Source organism: Harmonia axyridis, chromosome 3 (genome assembly GCF_914767665.1).
Source record: "Harmonia axyridis chromosome 3, icHarAxyr1.1, whole genome shotgun sequence".
Lineage (NCBI taxonomy): Eukaryota > Metazoa > Arthropoda > Insecta > Coleoptera > Coccinellidae > Harmonia > Harmonia axyridis.
Genome location: NC_059503.1, coordinates 9,271,644 through 9,292,388, shown reverse-complemented (window position 1 = coordinate 9,292,388; position 20,745 = coordinate 9,271,644). Strand labels below are relative to the sequence as shown.

At 37.5% G+C, this 20,745-nt stretch overlaps 1 protein-coding gene across 2 annotated transcripts in view; it reads right to left on the bottom strand.

Annotated features, from left to right (window-relative positions):
- Nucleotides 1-18,722, bottom strand: part of LOC123676471 (lachesin-like) — a 57,763-nt gene extending 39,041 nt beyond the window's left edge. The window contains exon 1 of one of the 2 annotated variants that reach the window (XM_045612372.1): nt 18,568-18,722. In XM_045612372.1, coding sequence (XP_045468328.1) covers nt 18,568-18,661 — 94 coding nt within the window. In that variant the 5' untranslated portion in view covers nt 18,662-18,722. The remainder of the gene's footprint in view (nt 1-18,567) is intronic. The other variant, XM_045612373.1, reaches the window with a different exon arrangement.
- Nucleotides 18,723-20,745: the final 2,023 nt, after the last annotated feature.

Below are 20,745 nucleotides of genomic sequence, written 5' to 3'. Positions count from 1 at the left end.
TGCTGTAGAGGTTTGTTCAGTGTAGAAGTAAGGATGATTCACATTATCGTATAGTATGTAGATACTCCATATTATTCAAAAATAGACAAAACAACTTAACATGAAATATATATTAACATATAAGGTAAGAGCCCGAGAATCTTCAAATAATGTGAAAAATGTAACATATCATGCGAAAAATGATGAAAAAAATAATTTCAAATGTAATTTCCTGTTGTCTTCGGTGTCGATTCGAGACTCACAATCACAATCTCAAACAAAAAAAAATCACAATTTCTCGAGAAATAAAAAGCTTACTCTTCTGTGAAATTGATATACGAATCATCAATTCACAACCGATATCCACATTCTGTTGCGAGTAGGATCTTGGCAGTATGTTAGGAATGAAGATGGGATAACATTTATGACTGGTTGACCAATAATAATTGCCAATAGAAAATCAATGATTACAAACCATGTGATTCACTTTGTTTATATTCCTTCGTCTTTTATTCGAACAGACTTCACCTACATTGAAATTTTCATTACTAAAAAAAGGTAGCCATATAAAGCATTTCATTGAGTAGTATGATCTTTTCTGAAGGGGGAGGTTTGTAATAACAGATTCATGACTGTACAATCATACCCTCAGACACTTTATAAAATAGCAATATGGGCTGAATGACACATAAGTACTGAGATGTTTGAAATTTTTGACATTTGCTTCTAGTTTTTTCATCAGTAGCAAGCTTTAAAAGATGAATTTGGACCGACATATTAAAATTTGAGTGCCGCTACATTTGTTGTTCTTAAAAAAATGATTGAAAAAAATTTGAAATAGTCATTGAGTTTCACTTGAAAATGACAAACCCTTGGTCGAAATCCATTCTATCTATTTGTCAGTTACAACGATAACTTTTCAGTCTTAATGGAAAAAGTGGCATTTACACCAAAAAGTTAGAACTAAACATGATTCTAAAAAAAAGTTTCTTGTTAGCATTAACGATGACCTGATTTCTTCAAATTCCCATAAACACCCCATAGGCGGCTCATATCCCCCACACACACACCTAGGTATATCTATATAATGTGCTATTCCACTCACCGGAACAAAAGTCGATCGATTCTGTCAGTCTAGCAGGCGGCCAATACAAATATTCAGGGCAAACAGATAAGGCTGCTGCTTAGATAAACAAACAAACCACCTTCGATATAACAGTTTTGACATGAACGTTTACATTCAATATACACCTCAGAAAAGATTTATTTGGTCCAACGGGGAAAGATTGACACTTGTTAGAAACGTTGAAGGTTGGGAGTTTAGCCAGTCATTCTGCTTTCACGCTGCGATACTTGGTCGAATATGTTTTTCTTCGAGGCCGTAGTGAGGGGTCGAGTTATAGAACGATATTTTTATACACGATCGGTTGATTATCCTAGTCTTCTATAATTAAAAACGTGATAATGAAAAACAAAAAACATAGCTAAATAATAAAGGGTAATGCCCTGGAATGATTATCATCTGTTAGAGTTCAGAAAACAATCCAACTGTCTTGCTTTTGACTATTTTCATGCTACATATGGGCCTACAACTTTGTTTCCGCCGTTTGTTTTTTAGAAATTCGATGCGTTATTGTGAAAACCTGGTTATCCATTTATGATTTGAAGTATTGTCCATCTCTGACCACTACTCTCTCCCATTTTTTGGGCAGCGTACGAATCCCGCGTTCGAAAAACTGGTCAACTTTTGAAGCGATCCACAAATCGTTCCAATTTTTTACTTCTTCATAAGATCGGAAGTGCTGGTCAGCCACGACGTGTGCCATAGATCGAAACAAGTGATAATCCGAGAGAGCAATTCCGAAAGAATACTGCAGGTGGGGTAGAACTTCCCATTTAAACTTTTCCAAGTATGTATATTGACCACTTTCGCAACATAGGGTCGAGCATTGTAAAATAAAGAACTGTAAAATCACTTTATCATGTCTCTCATTCTTTTGCGGCCGTTTGTTTCTCTATGTTCGGCTCAAACACATTAATTGCATTCAATAACGATTGCCTGTGATTGTTTCAGTAGGTTTCAACTACTCATTATACAGTACGCAGAGCTGACCCCACCAAATACTGAACATGACCTTCGAACCGTGAATATTCGGTTTGGCTGTCGACGTGGAGGCATGGCCGGAATATCCCCATGATTTTCTGCGCTTTGGATTATCGTAATGAACCCATTTTTCGTCTCCAGTTACAATGCAATGCAAAAACTCCGTCCGTCTTTGCCTTGGAAGCAGCTGTTCCAAGCAAACAAACGCCGTTCTACATATCTTGGCTTCAACTCGTATGGCACCCTATTTCCTTGTTTCTGAATCATCCCCTTTACTCTCTGGCGTTATGAAATGGCTTGTTGCGTCACTCCTGCCAATTCTTGTTGCGTTCGACACGAATCTTGATCCACTAATGCCTCCAATTCTGCATATTTGAAAATCTTCACTCTTCCACCTTGGCCTTCGATGTCAAAATCACCGTTCTCGAAGCGTTGAAACCACTCTCAGCAAGTTTTTTAACTAATAGCCTCACCATAGGTATTTGAGAGCATTCGATGAGCTTCAGCTGCAGATTTCTTCATATGAAAGTAGATCATTAAAACCTTCCGCAAATGACAAGAATTTGGCTCGTAAGCTGATATGTTTAATGGAGAATAACTTTATGCTGTAGACTCAAATCGACTAATATTTCGATGGCGTTATGTTTGCAAATACCTAAGCTTATTGTATGACATCTAAGATCTATTTATTTCGACAACCATTTACCGCTACAGCCTTCTATTGCAAAACGGAGGAACAAATTTGTTACTTCTTCTGCTTTGTTAATTATATTATGTACCAATATTTTTTCAGTTTCAGTCTGAAATGAGTAGGTCGATACTGATTAGTTCCATAATGAACCATAGGTTTATAAAAACGGAAAACACTTCTCCAAGGACCACTTAGGTTAGTAATATAAAGGTGAAGTTTCCTAAAAATTGAAGTGAAATTTGATAAATCTATTCAAGTTACGCTCAGATTGCTTTCAATAACTGCTGTAATCAGTTATTATTATAATCCGACACAAAAATTAAAGAAATAATATATTCGAGGATAACACACCAACAAAAATAATGAAGAAGTTAAAAATAGAAATTATTGGAGATGATAAAAATAATCAAAACTTTTTCAGTTCCTCCTCAATGATTCCATGAACAGTTTTCGCATAATCTTATGCGACAATATATAATTCAGAATAACTCAACGAAAAAAGTGGAAAAAATACAATTAAAACAATAATAGATAGTAAAAGACATTACAACTCGTTCCAACGCCCTGTATCCTTCGCAATTCCCTAAACGACTCCCGCAACCCAGCTTCAGCCTTCCGTCATTTATCACCGAGTACCATCGCCAAAAATTCCACCGAGAACTTCGCCTCCTTTATGTCCTGCTAATAGCTTTCAACTTCTCCGAGCCCAGGCGAGTCTTGATATCAGATACGTCGTCATAACTCGTCGAAATGCCTGCCCGAAATTCCAGAAACGACATCGAATCCTGCCCTTGTCGCGATAACGGCACGAGTCATTAGAAACCATAACAATAACGCCATATTCACGAGGTCTACCTGACGAGATACCCCGCGGCATGGTGCGGCAATAGAAATATTCCAATTACACGTGTTGCCATCTACCGTTATTAGCCCACTCTCCCTCCCGATCTCCTCCTCCAGACAGCCTAGGGCTGCGTGCCGAATTAGGACGATGTGAGATTAAAGCAAGGACTTGGAAAATGCAGGAATGATCCTGGTTTCGTCGATATTTGGTGTTAAGTGATCTTGTATGTAAAGATTTGGATATTGTTATGATTTTATAATTCATGTTTTGATAAATCGGTAGAATCCGTGAATTTTCCATAGTATTGAAAAGTGAATATACCTTTGACAACGTGGTACAGGGTGTTTTTTTTCAAGGTATATAACTTTAAGTTGGCATTACTGTTCGAAATAGCGACCGATTAAACAGCTGTTGAAGGATTCATTCTCAGTTTGGTTTGGCAATTTATCATGAATAGACTCACGCCTGAACAACGCTTGCAAATAGTGCAATTTCATTCCGCAAATAATGGTTCTGAGCGGAATACGTTTCGCGCACTACGTCCATTTTATCGTCGACAAAATCGTCCATCAGAGCAGTTAATTCGATTAACCATGAAACGTTTTCGCACCAAGTTTACTCTCATTGATAACTCGCATCCCCAGAAACTCCGTACGGTGCTTACAGAAAAAGCTATTGCTGCTGTAGAGCGTAGCATTGAGGAAGACCCGAATGAGTCTATCCGTCATCGAGCACAGGAATTGGATCTGTGTCCATCCATGAAAGATTTTGCGGAAGGATCTCGGTTTGCGTGCTTACAAAATCCAACTCGTGCAAGAATTGAAGCCAAACGATCACCAAGTAAGGCGTAGATTCGTCGAATGGGCCCAAAATGAGATTGCCTTTGTTCCCGATATTCATAAGCGAATTTTGTTTAACGATGAAGCGCACTTCTGGTTGAATGGCTACGTCAACAAACAAAACTGCTGCATTTGGAGTGAAGCTAATCCTCAAGTGTATGTCGAAACACCGTTACATGCAGAAAAACTGACTGTTTGGTATGCTTTATGGGCTGGTGGGATCATTGGTCCGTACTTCATCAAAAACGATGATGACCAGAACGTTACAGTCAATGGTGATCGGTATAGAGCCATGATTACTAACTTTTTCATTCCTGAATTGAACAACCATGATGTCCCGGAGCTGTGGTTTCAACAAAACGGCGCAACATGTCACACAGCTCGTGCCACAATCGATTCATTGAAAAACACGTTTGGTGACCACGTTATTTCACGTTTTGGACCTGTGAATTGGCCTCCAAGATCTTGTGATTTAACACCGCTAGACTACTTTCTGTGGGGCTATGTAAATTCATTGGTCTATTCGGATAAGCCACAAACCCTTGACCATTTGGAAGACAACATTCGCCGTGTTATTGCCGATATAAGGCCACAAATATTGGAAAAAGTCATCGAAAATTGAACGTCCAGATTAGACTACATCCAAGCCAGCCGTGGCGGTCATATGCCAGAAATCATATTTAAAATGTAATGTCACAAGATTATCTTGCGGATAAATAAAATTCATGTCAATTGAATAATCCATCGTTTTTTTATTGCAATTTAAAGTTCTATAGCTCTAAAAAAAAACACCCTTTATATGTCCATCTTGAAGTCTGCCTTACTAAAGTGCCTGAGATCCTAAGAGTTCAAGCATTTTACCGTACAGAATGAATTGAAGAATGTTCAATATACGTCCTGAATCTTTCAATGTGCTCGATAGTGAATTGTCCATCCAAATGCAACATTTCATCTTGAACGATGAAAATAAATAAATAGTCAAAATTTAGGAGCAATAACGTGTTTCTTCTGTTTGTGAGGGTAATGAAAAAAAAAGATAAATTTGAAAGAAAAGCATCAAGAATAAGCCCTATAGGACCAGAACCTATTAGAGGAGACTGGGAGCAAAGAAACCCTCTGGAGAAAAACACCAAGACTTTGGCAGGCCAAAAGATTTATGCAATTTTTGAAATCTTACACCATGGAGCTTCAGGAGCTGTTAAGAACCAGAAGCTTCAGGTCGCTGACACAGTACTTTCCGTACAAATAGCATTCGTCTTGATTGAACCAATTCAGTGATAAATGATAATAAATAATTAAATAATGATGTTGATTATTAGAATATAAAAAACATCAATCGAAATTCTCTTTCACGAGCGTTACCACCAAACGCTACAACGCCGCTTTCCCAATCCAAAAGGTTCAAGATTAAGACGCCTCCCGTCGAAACCCCATTCCCAATTCCTGTGAAACAATGGCCACCTCGGAATATTTGTTGTAACCGGGCGATATTGCGAACAAAGCGTCCTTCTCGTGAAATAATTTGTGTGGTGTGTGCGTTTTTTTTTCTTTTCGCAGAAATTACAACACGGCGCAGAGACTGGGATTCGTGACGGCCGTAGTTTTCGAACCTTTGTTCTCTCTCGCGGGGAAAACGATGAAAAATTACGGTTTGCTATATTCGGCGGAAGTTTTGTTGTGAGAGGGGAAGGGGGTGTTGTAGAGAAAGTTAAGCGCTTTCGGGGCGAGTGAAATATATCGAATAATCGCGAAGTGGGCGTTTCTCGAGTTTTTGGAGTATTAAGGAGACTCTGTGTGTTGGAGTGGAGTGGAGCGTTTGATGGAGTTCTTTGGATGTGTGTGTCTTCCTTGGAATTCGTTTCTTTTTATTGGATTTGTCAATTTTTCATTGGATTAGGGACGGTGGGCTTAATGTCTTACTGAAATCACTTTGCGCGTTTTACTTTGATGAATATTATTCAATAGAATGTTCTTTACATTTGTAGTTTCGCTTATGTTTTTACGACAAAAAATTAGACTATTTGGTTTATTATTTCACTTTCAGGAAACGACAACAGAAACAAATTCAAACTTTTCCATAGAGTAATCAACATAGATAGAGGGAGTATACGCAATTTTTAACTTGTCCCCGAAATGGTTAGATCACGTTGTCGGATTGTGATATATTTTCAAATTCACAATTTTACTATATCGTTCTGAATGCATATTATATTGAATGAAATATATTTATTTGAGTGATTCTCAATTAAATATGCAATTTGAATATTTGGCGTCCGATATTTTTCCTAATTGTCGAATTTATAATGAGCAGAATATTTATTATTTTCTGTATCTACCTGCTGAAATCCAAGGTTTGATATATGCTCCCTCTATCTATATTTTCCCTCTGAGAACTTTCCCAAACATTTTGAATGGTGTAGGATTCAAATGTCGGCGAAATTTAAGCCTTTATTCATTTATGGAGACACCAGAATGGTGTACACAGGGTGAGTCTTTGATTTGTACATATATTCAAACCGAATATTCCTGAGTTGAAAAAAAAAAAACACTTTTTTTTATTATTTTTTTCCGATTCGATTTTTTTTTCTCAATTAGTGGTCATTCTGAACTTGACCGGACCTTGATGGAATTTTATGTTCGGAAAAGATTAATCACATCAATAAAAAGCTATATTCCGAAAATCATTTCCTTCGATTCCATTCCAATTGCGAGAAATAACTAAAATAACAATTTTTTATGGATTTTCAACAGCCTGTACCTTTTCAAACGAGTCGAATCGGAGAAAATATAAGGCAAAAAAGTGTTTCCTTTGACCTCAGGAAACTTAGGTTAAAATATATGTACAAGTCAACGACTCACCCTGTATATTGAAGGATGTGATTTTAAGGAATAAATATTCTGATGTCATTGTTTTCAGTTATTCATCTAGATGAGGCGTTCTGATTGAGCTAACCTCTTATACCTACAACTTGCATCACTCAATAACATCGAAAAGGAAACAACTTATCGAAAAATTATTTATAATAAGAAGTTGATAGTTTTGAGGGAGAACTCGACTTATTTTACTTACCTTTTCCATTGCCAGAACCTCTTTCATTTGACTCCCCCTCGTGGGAGGACGGGGTCAACTTTTGAATTTTAGATGGGAACCCCTGTTTATTATAGCTGATCTGTATTCTATGGCAATAAATACAGAAGTTTATGTAATCGAATTCAAATTGTTCGTAATGTATCCATTCCATTAATCATTCACATGAAACTTCATTCATAAATTGTCCAACTATTCGTTTAAACGATAGAAAATGTCCAGCGCTAAGGATATTTTGTAGTAAAAACACCAAGAACAAATAATTTCCAATAATTTCCGAATGATCAATGACAGTAGATGTAATGAAAATAAACGGTTCAGCAGGAAACGTCAGAGTTTCATGTAAATGATTAATGAAACGTAAATGTTAAGGGTGTTCAGACGGAAAATTCAAATTCGATTACAGAGACCCTCTGGCGAAATTGTTCCTACAAACCTCCAGTATTTTTTGCCGTAGAATACGAATCTGCAATAAAAAATAGGGATTTCTATTCGAAATTCCAAAGTTGACTACCGTTCCCCCCACAAGGAAGAAATAACTGAAAAAGATTTCAACATAATAAGCTAGACACCCCTTCAAAACCATCAAGCTTTTTCTGAACATTTTTCCACAAAATGTTTGCTTTTCGAGATTTTTAACTGATTCAACTCAAAAAATTCACCCATTACTTACATAAGAGAATTCGAGCCGAAGGTAAAAAATCTAAAAATTGTTTTATATTCTGATCGAATTTTCAGTTCCGATGAGGCAATCAAAATGAAATTCGGCTCTAGGCTTTAATAAATTTAATTTGATGTCGGTAAAATTTTTTTTTTATATTTTCCTTGAATATTCTCTGATTTCAATGTTGTAATCGAGACGAAATTTCGTACGAAAATAATTATTTTTATTCCCATATTCTTCTTGAATTGGAATAAAAAAAGAAAATTGTTAAGGTCGTAATAATTTTCTCATTCAATAAGAGGTGAAAATAAATCATAAAATGTGTAGTATCTTCTTTTTATGACGAATCTACGGTGAGAAAGTCATCATTTGCTGAAACTCTATTGCACTTGCTTGTTTTTACTGATCCTAATTAATCTGCCAAGGAACATCGTCTTTTTCAATTGTTTTAAATTGATCCGATATATTTCACCAAATAATTATAACGTTTCAAATGAGATTTGTTAATCATTTTCATTTTGAAAGAGGTTCTCAAAAAACACGATACCCTTTGAATGGAAGAAAAAATTCGAAGCTCTTACGGTCTGCCTTTCGTTTCGGTAAAAACCATTATAATGCCTTAGTCATCTGACAGGAACGTAAAAACATATACCCTGAACTCCTACGAAATGTTTAATAGCTTGTGCACCATCAAAATACCGTTTATCTCCTGTGACACTTCAAGCTGACCATCCCAAACTGCTCTAGACCCTCTGCAAAATTAACCTCACTCTTTGACCGCAAAATCTCAGCCTTTGTGTTTCTGAACTCCTCCTTTTACCCGTCCCCCAACTTTTCTAAACAAATATCGACTTCGGCAATTAGCTGAAGATGAATTTGAAAGATATAAATTAATTCAGTGGGTCCTCCTCGCATTTTCAATCGATGCTGAAAGCCAATTACATAATACTTGAAGCTTACTTGAATTTTTTTTTTCATCTCACTAATTTTTGTGATTGTTTGGATGGTGAAAGACTATTGGAAAGACTAGACGATATGAAATTCGAGGGCTGGCGTTGCAATGAGTAAAATTGGATTGCACATCAAGAAAACAAATAGTGAAAATAAAAAGTGAAGAGAACGTGATTGGATCAACAATGACAGAACAGCTTCTGGGTATACCACATATCTTCACCAAATGCTATACATGCAACAGGAGTTACTCAATTTTCAAAGAGAAATCAAAAAAATTTTTTCATTTCTTCATTCATTTTTTGTTGAGACACTCTTTCATTGAATGTTTACATAACTGGTTTTGCGCGAATGTTATTTGAAAAAGAGAGATTCACAGATAGATTTTATTATTTTAATTATTGTAGGCTTGGATAATCGATCCTCTAGAGGTATGATTCGATTACCTGCCTTTCGTCTTCTTCTCTTTTCAATTATTTACATCTATTTACAAAGCCACACTTATACAGTACAAACTCAGTATTGAGAAGATCTTAATTACGTCTTAATTACAAGTTTCTCACTACGGTACTGAATTTCGTCTTCAACTCGTTTGTTGATTACTCGAAACGTCTTCGTTTATCACGTCTTCGTTTATCACGTCTTCGTCGTACTTCAAGTTTTCGGTCGTCTCGTCTCTAACTCGTTCGCGACTCGTCTTAATCTAGTCTGCGAACCGTTTTTTCGTCTTACGTCTTAAGTTGACCGACCGAACTTGACTCGTCTTAGATTTGCCTTGAACTGAACTCGTCTTTGACTTAACTTGAACTGTCTTCTCTGAATATCGACTCTCTTCTTCCGGCTTGACCACACCCTTAGGTACCATCCCCTAGTCCAATAAGAGTTTTGCCGTACCGCCCACAAAGCTCTTCGCGGATTCCTGGTAATCGAATATTCTCGAAGGACTAGAACCTGATACACAGATGTGATACAACTGGTACAATAGTCTTGTCTTCGATCTCTCCTAACCCCAGTAAGTCTCTTAAGATTTACAACCGGCATGACACATCTTCGACACCCCGAAGAATTAAAGCTTCCTTTCTATGTTATATACAAAAAGCAATTCGTTCCCTGTAAATTCATTGAAACTGTCATGCCCTCGACACTCGAAGAAACTAATAGGTCTCCAAGCATCCTGTTGATCATCTCAATTATATACAGGGAACAATAACTGGATCGTACATTAATGGAAATTTTCTGAAAAAATCCAGCAGGAATAGAAGTTGCAAAATGGTGAATGCGCCTTAGGATTTATCGTCAAGTCCTTCCACCGGATCCAAAACCGCTTTACGTGATTTCGTATGAACTTGAGCATGGAGTATCCCGTGCATCAGTTCAATCAAGAGGATCGAACCGAGTAAACTAGCTTAATTAAGCTGTTTCCCAAGAACTTATCGAAACTAGGAACATCCAGCCAAGGATGTGCTCGCAGGAAGCCAAAGTTTGTATCTGCAGGAACACTTGGCGAAGTGCGGCATTTAAAGTATACAGCAGCTGACGTCGTCTTGGGGGTTTTCTCGTTGCGATTTCCATTTGGGCCGCGATTTCCCGGAAAATACGGATCGTTTTGTCATACGCCGTCCTTATATTGCAAGTTTCATATTCATGCACGTTTGCTAATGTTGCGGAATAAACGTAGCGACAAATTCCGTCAGCTGTGGCGCGCCATTTCTAATGAAATACGCGATTGAAGAAACACAGGATGAGATATATGGGAAACCCACCGGCAGGTCCTGTGCTGCTGTGTTTTATTTCATGACCGCATATCATTTATTCCCGGCAGATGGGAATGACATTTTTGCGATCTACAGATAACATTTTTTTTTCGGGACCGTATTGCTTACGATACGGAAACTGTGTTCCATATTTTCAATCCGGTCTGACAGCTGTGTAGTCCCGGATCACATATTTGGATGTTTCGCTGTGTGGTGCGGAAATTTTTGGAGTTTGCTGAGTGAGAGGAACGTGTGGGTTCAGGGGTTCTTTGAAAACTCATTTGAATGCCGACGTTATAATTCGGGGAGTGCTCGTGAAGAATTTTCGTGAATGGATGTAACTGAGCTGGGTCCTTTGAAATGCTTTTGAGATTGGTTGTTTTATTTTCTTGTGGGCGTATTTAATATTTTAAGCGATTTTTTTGCACAGATTTGACTGGGGAATGATTATTTTATATATTTTTGATGTAGAAATTCTTTTTACTTCATTCTTGCTTCCTGAAATCATGACATGAGATTTAATGTAGTTATCTTTCCCTTCCAACTGGAATTATTTTATTCAGGCTGCATTCTTCATTAATTACTAATCGATAAAATAGTTCGTTTCGAGGTATCAAAGAGCTAACCAGCCTTGCAATTTTTTCAATTGAATCGTCAAAATTATATTGATATTCGATTTGAATTTCTTATGGTTCTGATAAAACGTCAAATATTCATCTGTTACATTTCCATCAAAATATTAGGTGTACAACTTTGTTTCCACCGTTTTGCAATAGATGGCTGTAGCGGTGAGTGATAGTCGGAATGAAAGAATCGTAGATATCATACAATAAACTTAGGTATTTTTCAATATAACGCCATCGAAAAGTTATTCTGGATTGAACATGTCAGCTCACGAGCCAAATTCTCGTCATTTGCGGGAGCTTTTAATTTTCTGCTTCAATATGAAGAAATTTGAGGCTGATGCTCTTCGAATGCTCTCGAATACCTAGGATTAGTGGAAGAAAGTGCCGATAGTGGTTTTAACACTTCAAGAACGGTGATTTTGACGTCGAAGACCAGCATGACGGTAGAAGAGAGACGGTTTTCGAGGCAGAATTGAAGGCATTACTTGATCAAGACTCGTATCAAACGCAACAAGAATTGGGAGGATCATTGGGAGTGCCTTTTCAAAACGCCTGAAAGTCATGGGAATGATTCAGAAACGAGGGAATTGGGTGCCGTACGAGTTGAAGCCGATATATATTGAACGGAATTTGTTTGCTGCTGAACAGCTGGTTGCAAGGCAAAAACGGAAAGGATTTCTGCATCGAATTGTGAATCAAGACGAAGAAAAGGGGTTTATTACGTTAATCCCAAGCACATAAAATCATGGGGATATCCCGGCCTTGCTTCCACGTCGACAGCCATCCGAATATTCACGGTTCCAAGATCATGCTCAGTATTAGTTGGGACCAGCTCGGCGTAGTGCATTATGAGTTGTTGAAACTGACTGAAACAATCACAGGCGATCGTTATCGAACGTAATTGATGCTTTCGATCCAAGCATTTGGAGACAAACGGCCGCAATACAACGAGAGACATGATGAAGTTATTTTACAACATGACAATGCTCGACCCCATGTTACGAAAGTGGCCAAGACATACTTGAAAACGTTGAAATGGGGAAGTCCTACCCCACCTGCCGTTTTCTCCAGACGTTGCTCTCTCGGACTATCACTTGTTTGGATCAATGGCACACGGCCTGGCTGACCAGCACTTCCGGTCTTATGAGGAAGTCAAGAATTGGATCGATAATTGGATCAGTTTTTTCAACGCGGGATTTATACCCTACCCGAAGGATGGAAAGAAGTAGTGACAGCGAATGGTCAATACTTTGAATCATGAATGTATAACCAGAATTTCAGAAAAAAAAATTGCGGAAGCAAAGTTCACGTTTATGTCAATTAACTGGCAGAATATTTCGACATAGGACATTGTTTTTTTTCTTGGAATTTTCGTTAAAGATATTCCGAGGAAGAATAAATTATAACCTTTCGCTAAATCATATTAGATTATTCGCGCAGTTGGAGAATATCTTCCGGAGAACTCACAAACCCTGCAAAATTGAACGAGACAATTTTCACGACAAAAGTGCCGCATTTCAACAATCCCCTCCGCTCAAATCTCCAGAGCTCCAATTCGCAATTAACAACGACGTAGTATTTTCGTTGATCTACCGAATAAAAACAATCGAAAATTCTAATTAAACGTTGAAAAAGTATGAGGATGAACCCCATCCCCAAGGGAAACGTACAGGTAAATCGCAGTTACCGTGGGAAACAATAAATTCGCTAAGCGGATTAACTCCGAGTGCTCTGAGTGCTCCGAGCTCAGAGCCAACTTGGATGGGTATTTCTAGCAGTCATGGAGGACTCTTCGGCCGTTCATAGTCTAATCGCCTGAACTGTTTCACGACTGATAGTGTCATTTCATAATTCCAATTCAGAGGAGGGTTGATATTAAGAGTTTCTTCCTATTCATGAGACATTCACGCCAGACTCTCTGGCCTTATCAGAAAATGGAATTTTCGCTATTGAACTATCCGGTAATACGATTAATAAAGGGATCTTCTTTCAAACAGTTTGCACCTACAATGAAGCCATAGAAGCAAAAAGTTCATTGGTCTCATTATCATAATGATATCTTGAAGGAATATTCGTTAGAGCTTCCAGAAATCCATTCAACTAAAATTGAAGAATATTGATGAAAATCAATTGAATTAATATAATTGGGGATCTTGAAAACTATGGTCGAGTGCAGGAGTGAATTTGTCAGTTCTTGATCTTGAATAAGCCTAGCAGAATAAGTCATTTGTGTTCAGTGGGTGCAAATGCCATTCAATCTTGGAAAGATTCATGCTTCAACAACGTTTACAAATTGTTGAGCACAATCAGTCATTTCAGTTCAGTAGGTAAAAATTTTATCTTGATTCTTTACAGGGAATTATCTCCTCAGAAAGAGCCTCATGATAATGAGTCTAGTAGAAAATGATATATATATATATATATTTATCAATCTTCCAGAACATTTCTGTATCTTTCCAGGTTTAAATGAACACAAATATCATTTCAATAAGAAATAATGGTTCCACGTCTGTATATCAATAACATATCGAATTAAATTCACGACGTTCAGACAATTTTTAAATTCTGGAAAAAGTACCTCCCCGAGCGGGGCTCGAACCCGCAACCTCCGAATTACATGCCGTTGAGACGGCTAGAGCGTCGGACATGTAATTCGGAGGTTGCGGGTTCGAGCCCCACTCGGGGAGGTACTTTTTCCAGAATTGAAAAATTGTCTGAAGGTCGTGAATTTGATTTGATATTTCAATAACTACAAACTGCAACATTCCCATTGAAAAACCCTAAAGTCCAATCTTATCAGCATTATAATTGGTAAGACTACAACCTGCATCTAACTCTCGATCTTCTTCGACGTCAAACCACCAACTACTTGAATTTCAGCGACAGTCGTCATAAACATTTTGATCCAAGAGGCTAATCCAATGAGAGGAGCGAATCTAAACGGAAATTCCTGTTGATATGAGCCCGCATCTCCGTATATTCGGTTTTCATTCAATTTTTCCCTCCAGCCCCTCGATGTACGATAGTGGCGTCACATCTAGACCATCCCGACCTGTATAAATTACCCTCCTGCACAAATTTGCTAATTCGAATTTGCAAGCTGCATACGACTGGACCGGCACTCTCGTTGGATATCGGTACGAGTTAATACTTCCTCTGCTGGTCGGAGGCCCCGTGTTCCTGGATACTATCTCTATTTGAATAAGTTTAATGTGAGGATTTGCATAGATTATGGCACATTTGCGTTGATGGAACTGACGTTTTTATCTTGGCGGTGGAATCTGAATATGTGGAGGTTGTTCCTTCGGTGTTTGTACACAGTGGTGGATGGAAAACAAGACCAATTCATCTACTGAAGTTGTTGTAACTAGAATTCTATCCACAGAATCTGACAATGAAGAAAATACAAAAAGAAAAAGAAGTACGATTTCCAAGTGTGTAATATCATACGATATTAATTATAATACTGGTTAATGTATCAACAAAAATGCCATCAACATAACCATTGGGTTGACTTATGCGGTACTGATGATCCCTAATAAGGGTTAAACCGGTATATCGCTACTCTCCCTTGATGACATGCATTCTCCTTGGTTTATTTTCGATTATGATTCCTATGAAATAGCGTGGAAATCCTCTGTTTGACAATGATTATGTTGATCGCATTCTTGTTTATACATTAACCAGATAGATAATTAATAACGTATGTTGATACACACTTGGAAATTGTACTTCTTTTTTTTTGTATTTTCTTCATTCATTACCAAGTGCAGGTGTTAGCCAATTTCATATTATTCATTGAATCTGACAATGCTACTGTCATCTTCAGAAACTAAAAGTTCTTTCTTTATTAAGCAGTGGAAATCCTCAAGGGCGAGCTACCTTATGAAAATTCGAACGATGTGGTACTCTGCGTTTGAAGAACACGACCAAGCGAACACAACCTGCTGTTTCCAAGGTTCCGATCATCTTTTTGCCTTTTGACTTTTCAATTTTCTCTTCACAATTTCTGTCTGTTGATTTTTGTGCAAGCCTTTGTCTTTTTTTTTTATCTGAAATTCACTCAATTTCCGTTCCTTCATTTTTTTCGTCTTTCGTGATAGGTTGTCATCGATCAGGGTTGTAGTCAACTGGTCTTTTCAGCTCGTCATTGGTGTTGAGAGGATGTTGACTTTCTTTGTCAAAAATCTTCCCAGCCATTCTGCTCAGCAAATCTGGGACAGTTTCCATTTATCTGTCGATTCGTTGGTTTTCTTTCGAATCACGGCATATTCATTGCACCTCTCAACAGTTTTCTTCTCGATATGGCCTCATAATACCTATCCATATGTTAGATGAAGTCTTGCAACGGACTTGATCATTCTCCGTGTTTTATTTTGATTCATCTGGCACTTCCTTCTTATAAGTGGGTAATGTCTGATATTTGCTGAGTCTATTTTCTACTCTACGTGATTTATATAATTTTTATTAAAATCTATTATCCAGTGTTCCACCTAGATACTCAACTCCATTTCTTTATTTCATCCTTACCCTATCTTTCCTCAGATTTGAGTTGATCGTAAGTCACCTTTTCTGTAGGAGAATAGCCTGCCAATGAAGTATTAAAATGAAAAATGTTTGGGCACCATAAAGATATTAAAATATTGAAAAAAAAAGAACTTAATTTTGACCCAACAACCATTAACTATGCACTGATCACAGTTCTTAGCATGAAAAAGGCTAGTCCAATTAGAAACTTGTTATCAAAAATGTCAGATTTCTACAAATAAACCATGTCAAAGGCGAGAAAACATCCTGCGCGTCACTTGTCCCACTACATTCTTTCTCAGTTGAAAGATTCGGAATTACATTCGATTCTTCTTCAACTCAAAACTCCACGAAAACTATTCGATTCTTTTATCACCTTACATTCAATACCAACGTCGCCATTCGGGAAATGATGGCATCCATCGGGAAAGCATCGTTTTTCCATCACGTTCTCAATGGGAATTGAATAGTGGAAAACTATGTGGGTACATGCTTTTTATATCTTATTCTTTATTTCCATTATTTCCTACGATTTAGTGATTTTCTCAAATGTCTGATTCCATCAATAACACCTACTTAACAACTGTCCTCTATTGTATTTCCTTGTTTCTAAGCTTCGCCATCATCTTCAATCATGGTGAGTTGTCATAATTTGACCTAGTTTACTCAAAGGATAACAGCGGCCTGCTGTTGCAGTTGCTAATTTGTTAATGCAACTAGGTTTCTGGTGGTTGAACTGCAAATAAAATATATCCTGCTCGCATTTTGGCATTCGGGATCTTCTGGAATTGTGGTTTAGATAACTTTAAGTAGCGGTAATGAGAACAAGAGAGCGGGGATGTATTCTATGTTATTGTTATTTGAATAGTATAATGGAGAGGAAGAAATAGAATTAATTGAAATAGTGAATGCTATTGTCAAGAATAATGTGATTTATTCCATGAACATATTGAATAGTAAAGTTTGATATTTTCCAGAATTTGAATTCTTTCAAGAGGGACTACCACCACGTGGCTCCTCAACTAAAAACTTAATCAGAGATATTTGTTTTTGAAAATCACTGGTTTTCGCATAATTTCCTCAAACAATAATCTACATGGAAGAAAGTAAATATTTTCAATTTGCGAATGAAAAATGAGAAAAAACATTAGTAACTTTTCGTTATTCTCGAAAAATCTATCTACTTTGTACATAGCACTGATATATTTTTGAAATATTCGTGAAAATACCTAACAAAAATCATTACAAAAGAGATAAAATTAAATTTCGTGAAAGGTCTTCATACAGTGCTGCCTGTACTTATTTTATTCGAAAAAATAATGAAGATGAAGTGAAAGTTTCGACACACCAGGAGCGCCAGAAGATAATTCATATTGTTCAATGACATAAATCATTCTTCATTATGAAAAATATCAATTTGACAAAAATAATGCAGAATCTTGAAAATTCAACATCAGAATTTGATAACGGAGTACATTATAAAATATATAATATACAATAGAACTAACAACTCTGGATAATAATGGATGGAGAAATAGTTTGAAAAAATTTCGAATGTTACAAAGGATAAAAAATCAATTTTAATTCAGTAAAAGTGAATTGAGTGAGTTGAAATAGAGCTGGAAAGAGATGTTGAAAACGTGTACAATTTGCTGGAAATTAGTTCACAATCTATAGGTTTTGGATCATGCAAAATGAAATGTAAGAAATTAATAAACTTCTGGATTCAACATTTTCTCCGAGAATTTTGAGAGCTTGTTCCTTGAAATTAATTTTTTAGTTGGTAAAACATATCTTAGAAGATTGTTCCTAAAAAAATTCAGGAACGTAAGATCGTGTGTGATGATAGTTAATGACCTATTTTTATCGGCAAATTCTGATACTTTGTAGAGTTTTAAGATACTTTGGTCTAATAAAGCTCAATTTGAATTCTGCAGAATGATTCATTGAAGTTCTGAAGAAATTCGTTCGCTTGTGAAAATTCGAAGAACAAAATTAAATAGAAACTTTTGAGATGAAATTGAGATATTTATAATTCATTTGAATTTTCCATGACATAAATGTATCAATAAACTTTCAGTTGCGTTTCTTATAATTAATTCTTCATTATTATCAAAAAAACTTTTTCGAAAGGAAAGATAAATTTCCCCTGAAATTTTTTCAATTAACTTCGTGAATATTATATATGCCATTCGCATTAAGATTCAGAAAAGATATGAATGTAACAAATTTGAATAAATTATTTTCACGAAAACAAATTTAACTTGAAGCATATAATTCATTTAGTATTTCCCTGGGTACAAAAACAATAAATTAAATATACTTCACAGCAGTATGTTTTCCCCCCTTTGATAAAAATAAGATATACTGTGTGATACGAAACAAAATAAATTTTTTTTTTTTACTTTTCAAATTTTTTATTCTTTAATTTTTTTTTAAGGAGAGGAGGTTAAGGAGACTAAGGACCCCAAATAACTAAGCTGAGCCATCATCAACTCACCCAGAATCTTCGAGTATCCAAACTTGCAGCCAGCGATGAGCGCGATAAGCGCGACAAACGCTCGTAACACGTTACGCTCAGTCGTCATGGCCATGGCCTTCCGCGTGCCTGTTGCCGCGTGCGCCGCATCATGACTGACGGACGCACGCAGACCTCGCGACGACGGAATAAAAATGACGGACGCAGGCGCTTCTTTTGTTTGGGTTTACGGAAACTATGCATGTGCTTGTTGTTAAGTTAGGGCATGGCTCTTCTCTTGGTCGCGGTTTCCTGGATTAACAATATTGGAGAAGGTTGTCTCTTGAGATTATGTTCAGGATTCGATATAAGTTCTATTTGATCGATTAATGCTAGCCAGAAATTGTTAAGTTATAGTTCAAGGGTGGAGGATTTCGGAGGATAGTTTTTTTCATCACTTCATCAGAATTCTAGAAAATACATAGGCGTACAACTTTGCTTCTGCCGTTTCTTTCCGAAATTTAGGGCTTTTTTGTAAGAAACTGGTTATACATTAATGATTCTGTAGTGACTTTGTCCGCTGACACATGGCACTATGGCAGTTCGCGCCACAATACTTCGGCACCGATGGATTTAAAGGGGTCGTTGCGTTGTAACAGGATCACCTCTCACGATGGTGTGAGAGGGTGAGTCTTGGGCTGAGATCGCTGGATAGCCCAACTGAAGAGTCCACCAGCGATCTCGGGACGAAGCACAAAACCTCTGGGAAAGGTTACACCTCGTTACTTGGCTCGAGAAAGACTCGCCGAACTGGTGGCCCCGACGTGATAGCAGAAAGCAGCGTTGGAGTGCAGAGGCGACTCACTGCCCGTTCAACTTTACGTCTTCTGGCGGGTTCATCGGACACTAGAGCCGATGGCACGCCGAGACTTGCGTTTTCACTTTCACAGCTTGCTGGCGCTCTCTCCTCCCTAAGTACATCTGCGTACCTTCTCCACTGGTAGGTCGTCGTTTCTGGTGAGGAAGTATCTAGTGACTCTGTTTAAAGGAGTCGTTACGTTGCAACAGGTTCACCTCTCACGATGGTGTGAGAAGGTGAGTCCTGGACAGAGATCGCTGGATAGCCCAACCGAAGAATTTACCAGCGATCTCAGGAGGAAACACCAAACCCCTGGAAGACGGCGCACCTCGTAACTTGGATCAAGAAAGACTCGACAAAATTCAAAGTATTGTCCATCGCTAGCCACAACTTTATTCCATCTTTCCACCAAATACTAAGCATTACCTTGAAACCGTGAATATTCGGTTTGGCCGTCGACGTGGATACATGCCCCCATGATTTTTTGCGCTTGGGATAACCGTAATGAACCCATTTTTCATCTCCAGTTACAATAGATGAAGAACCCCCTTCCGTCTTTGCCTTGCAAGCAGCTGTTCAGGAGCAAACAAACGCCAATAAACATTTCTCGGCTTCAACTCGTACGGTACCCAATTTCCTTGTTTCTGAATCGTTCCCATAACTTTCAGGCGTTTTCAAATGGCTTGTTGCGTCACTCCTAAAGATCCTGCCAATTTTTGTTGCGTTTTACACGAGTCTTGATCAAATGATGCTTCCAATTCTGCATCTTCGAAAACCTTCTCTCTCCCACCGCCATGGTGGTCTCCAATGTCAAAATCACCGTTTTTGAAGCGTTTGAACCACTCCTGACTCGTTCTTCCACTAATAGCGGACTCAGCATAGGGATTTGAGAACATTCGATGAGCCTCAGCCGCAGATTTCTTCATATTAAAGCAGAAAATTAAAACCTCCCGCAAATGACTAGAATTTGGCTCGTAATCTGACATATTTAATCGGGAATAGCTTTATGATGTAGACACAAATCGACAAATATTTCAATGACGTTATATTCACAAATACTTCAGCTTATTGTATGACATCTTCGATCTATTTATTTTGACTACCATTTACCGCTACAGCCATCAATTGCAAAATGGCGAAAGCAATGGTGCTCACCAATACAAGAAGAATATCTGAAAAAAAATTATCAATATTCACGTGAAAACAAATCTGATGGTGTTGAGCATTCACGTAGACATATAAAAAGACCATTCCGAGCTCCTGAAAATTTTGTTTCGATTGCGTCGTTGAAATCAGAAAAAATTCTAGAAAATCAAAGAAAAAACCTATTTTTCATAGCCACCTTCAAAAGTGATTAGATT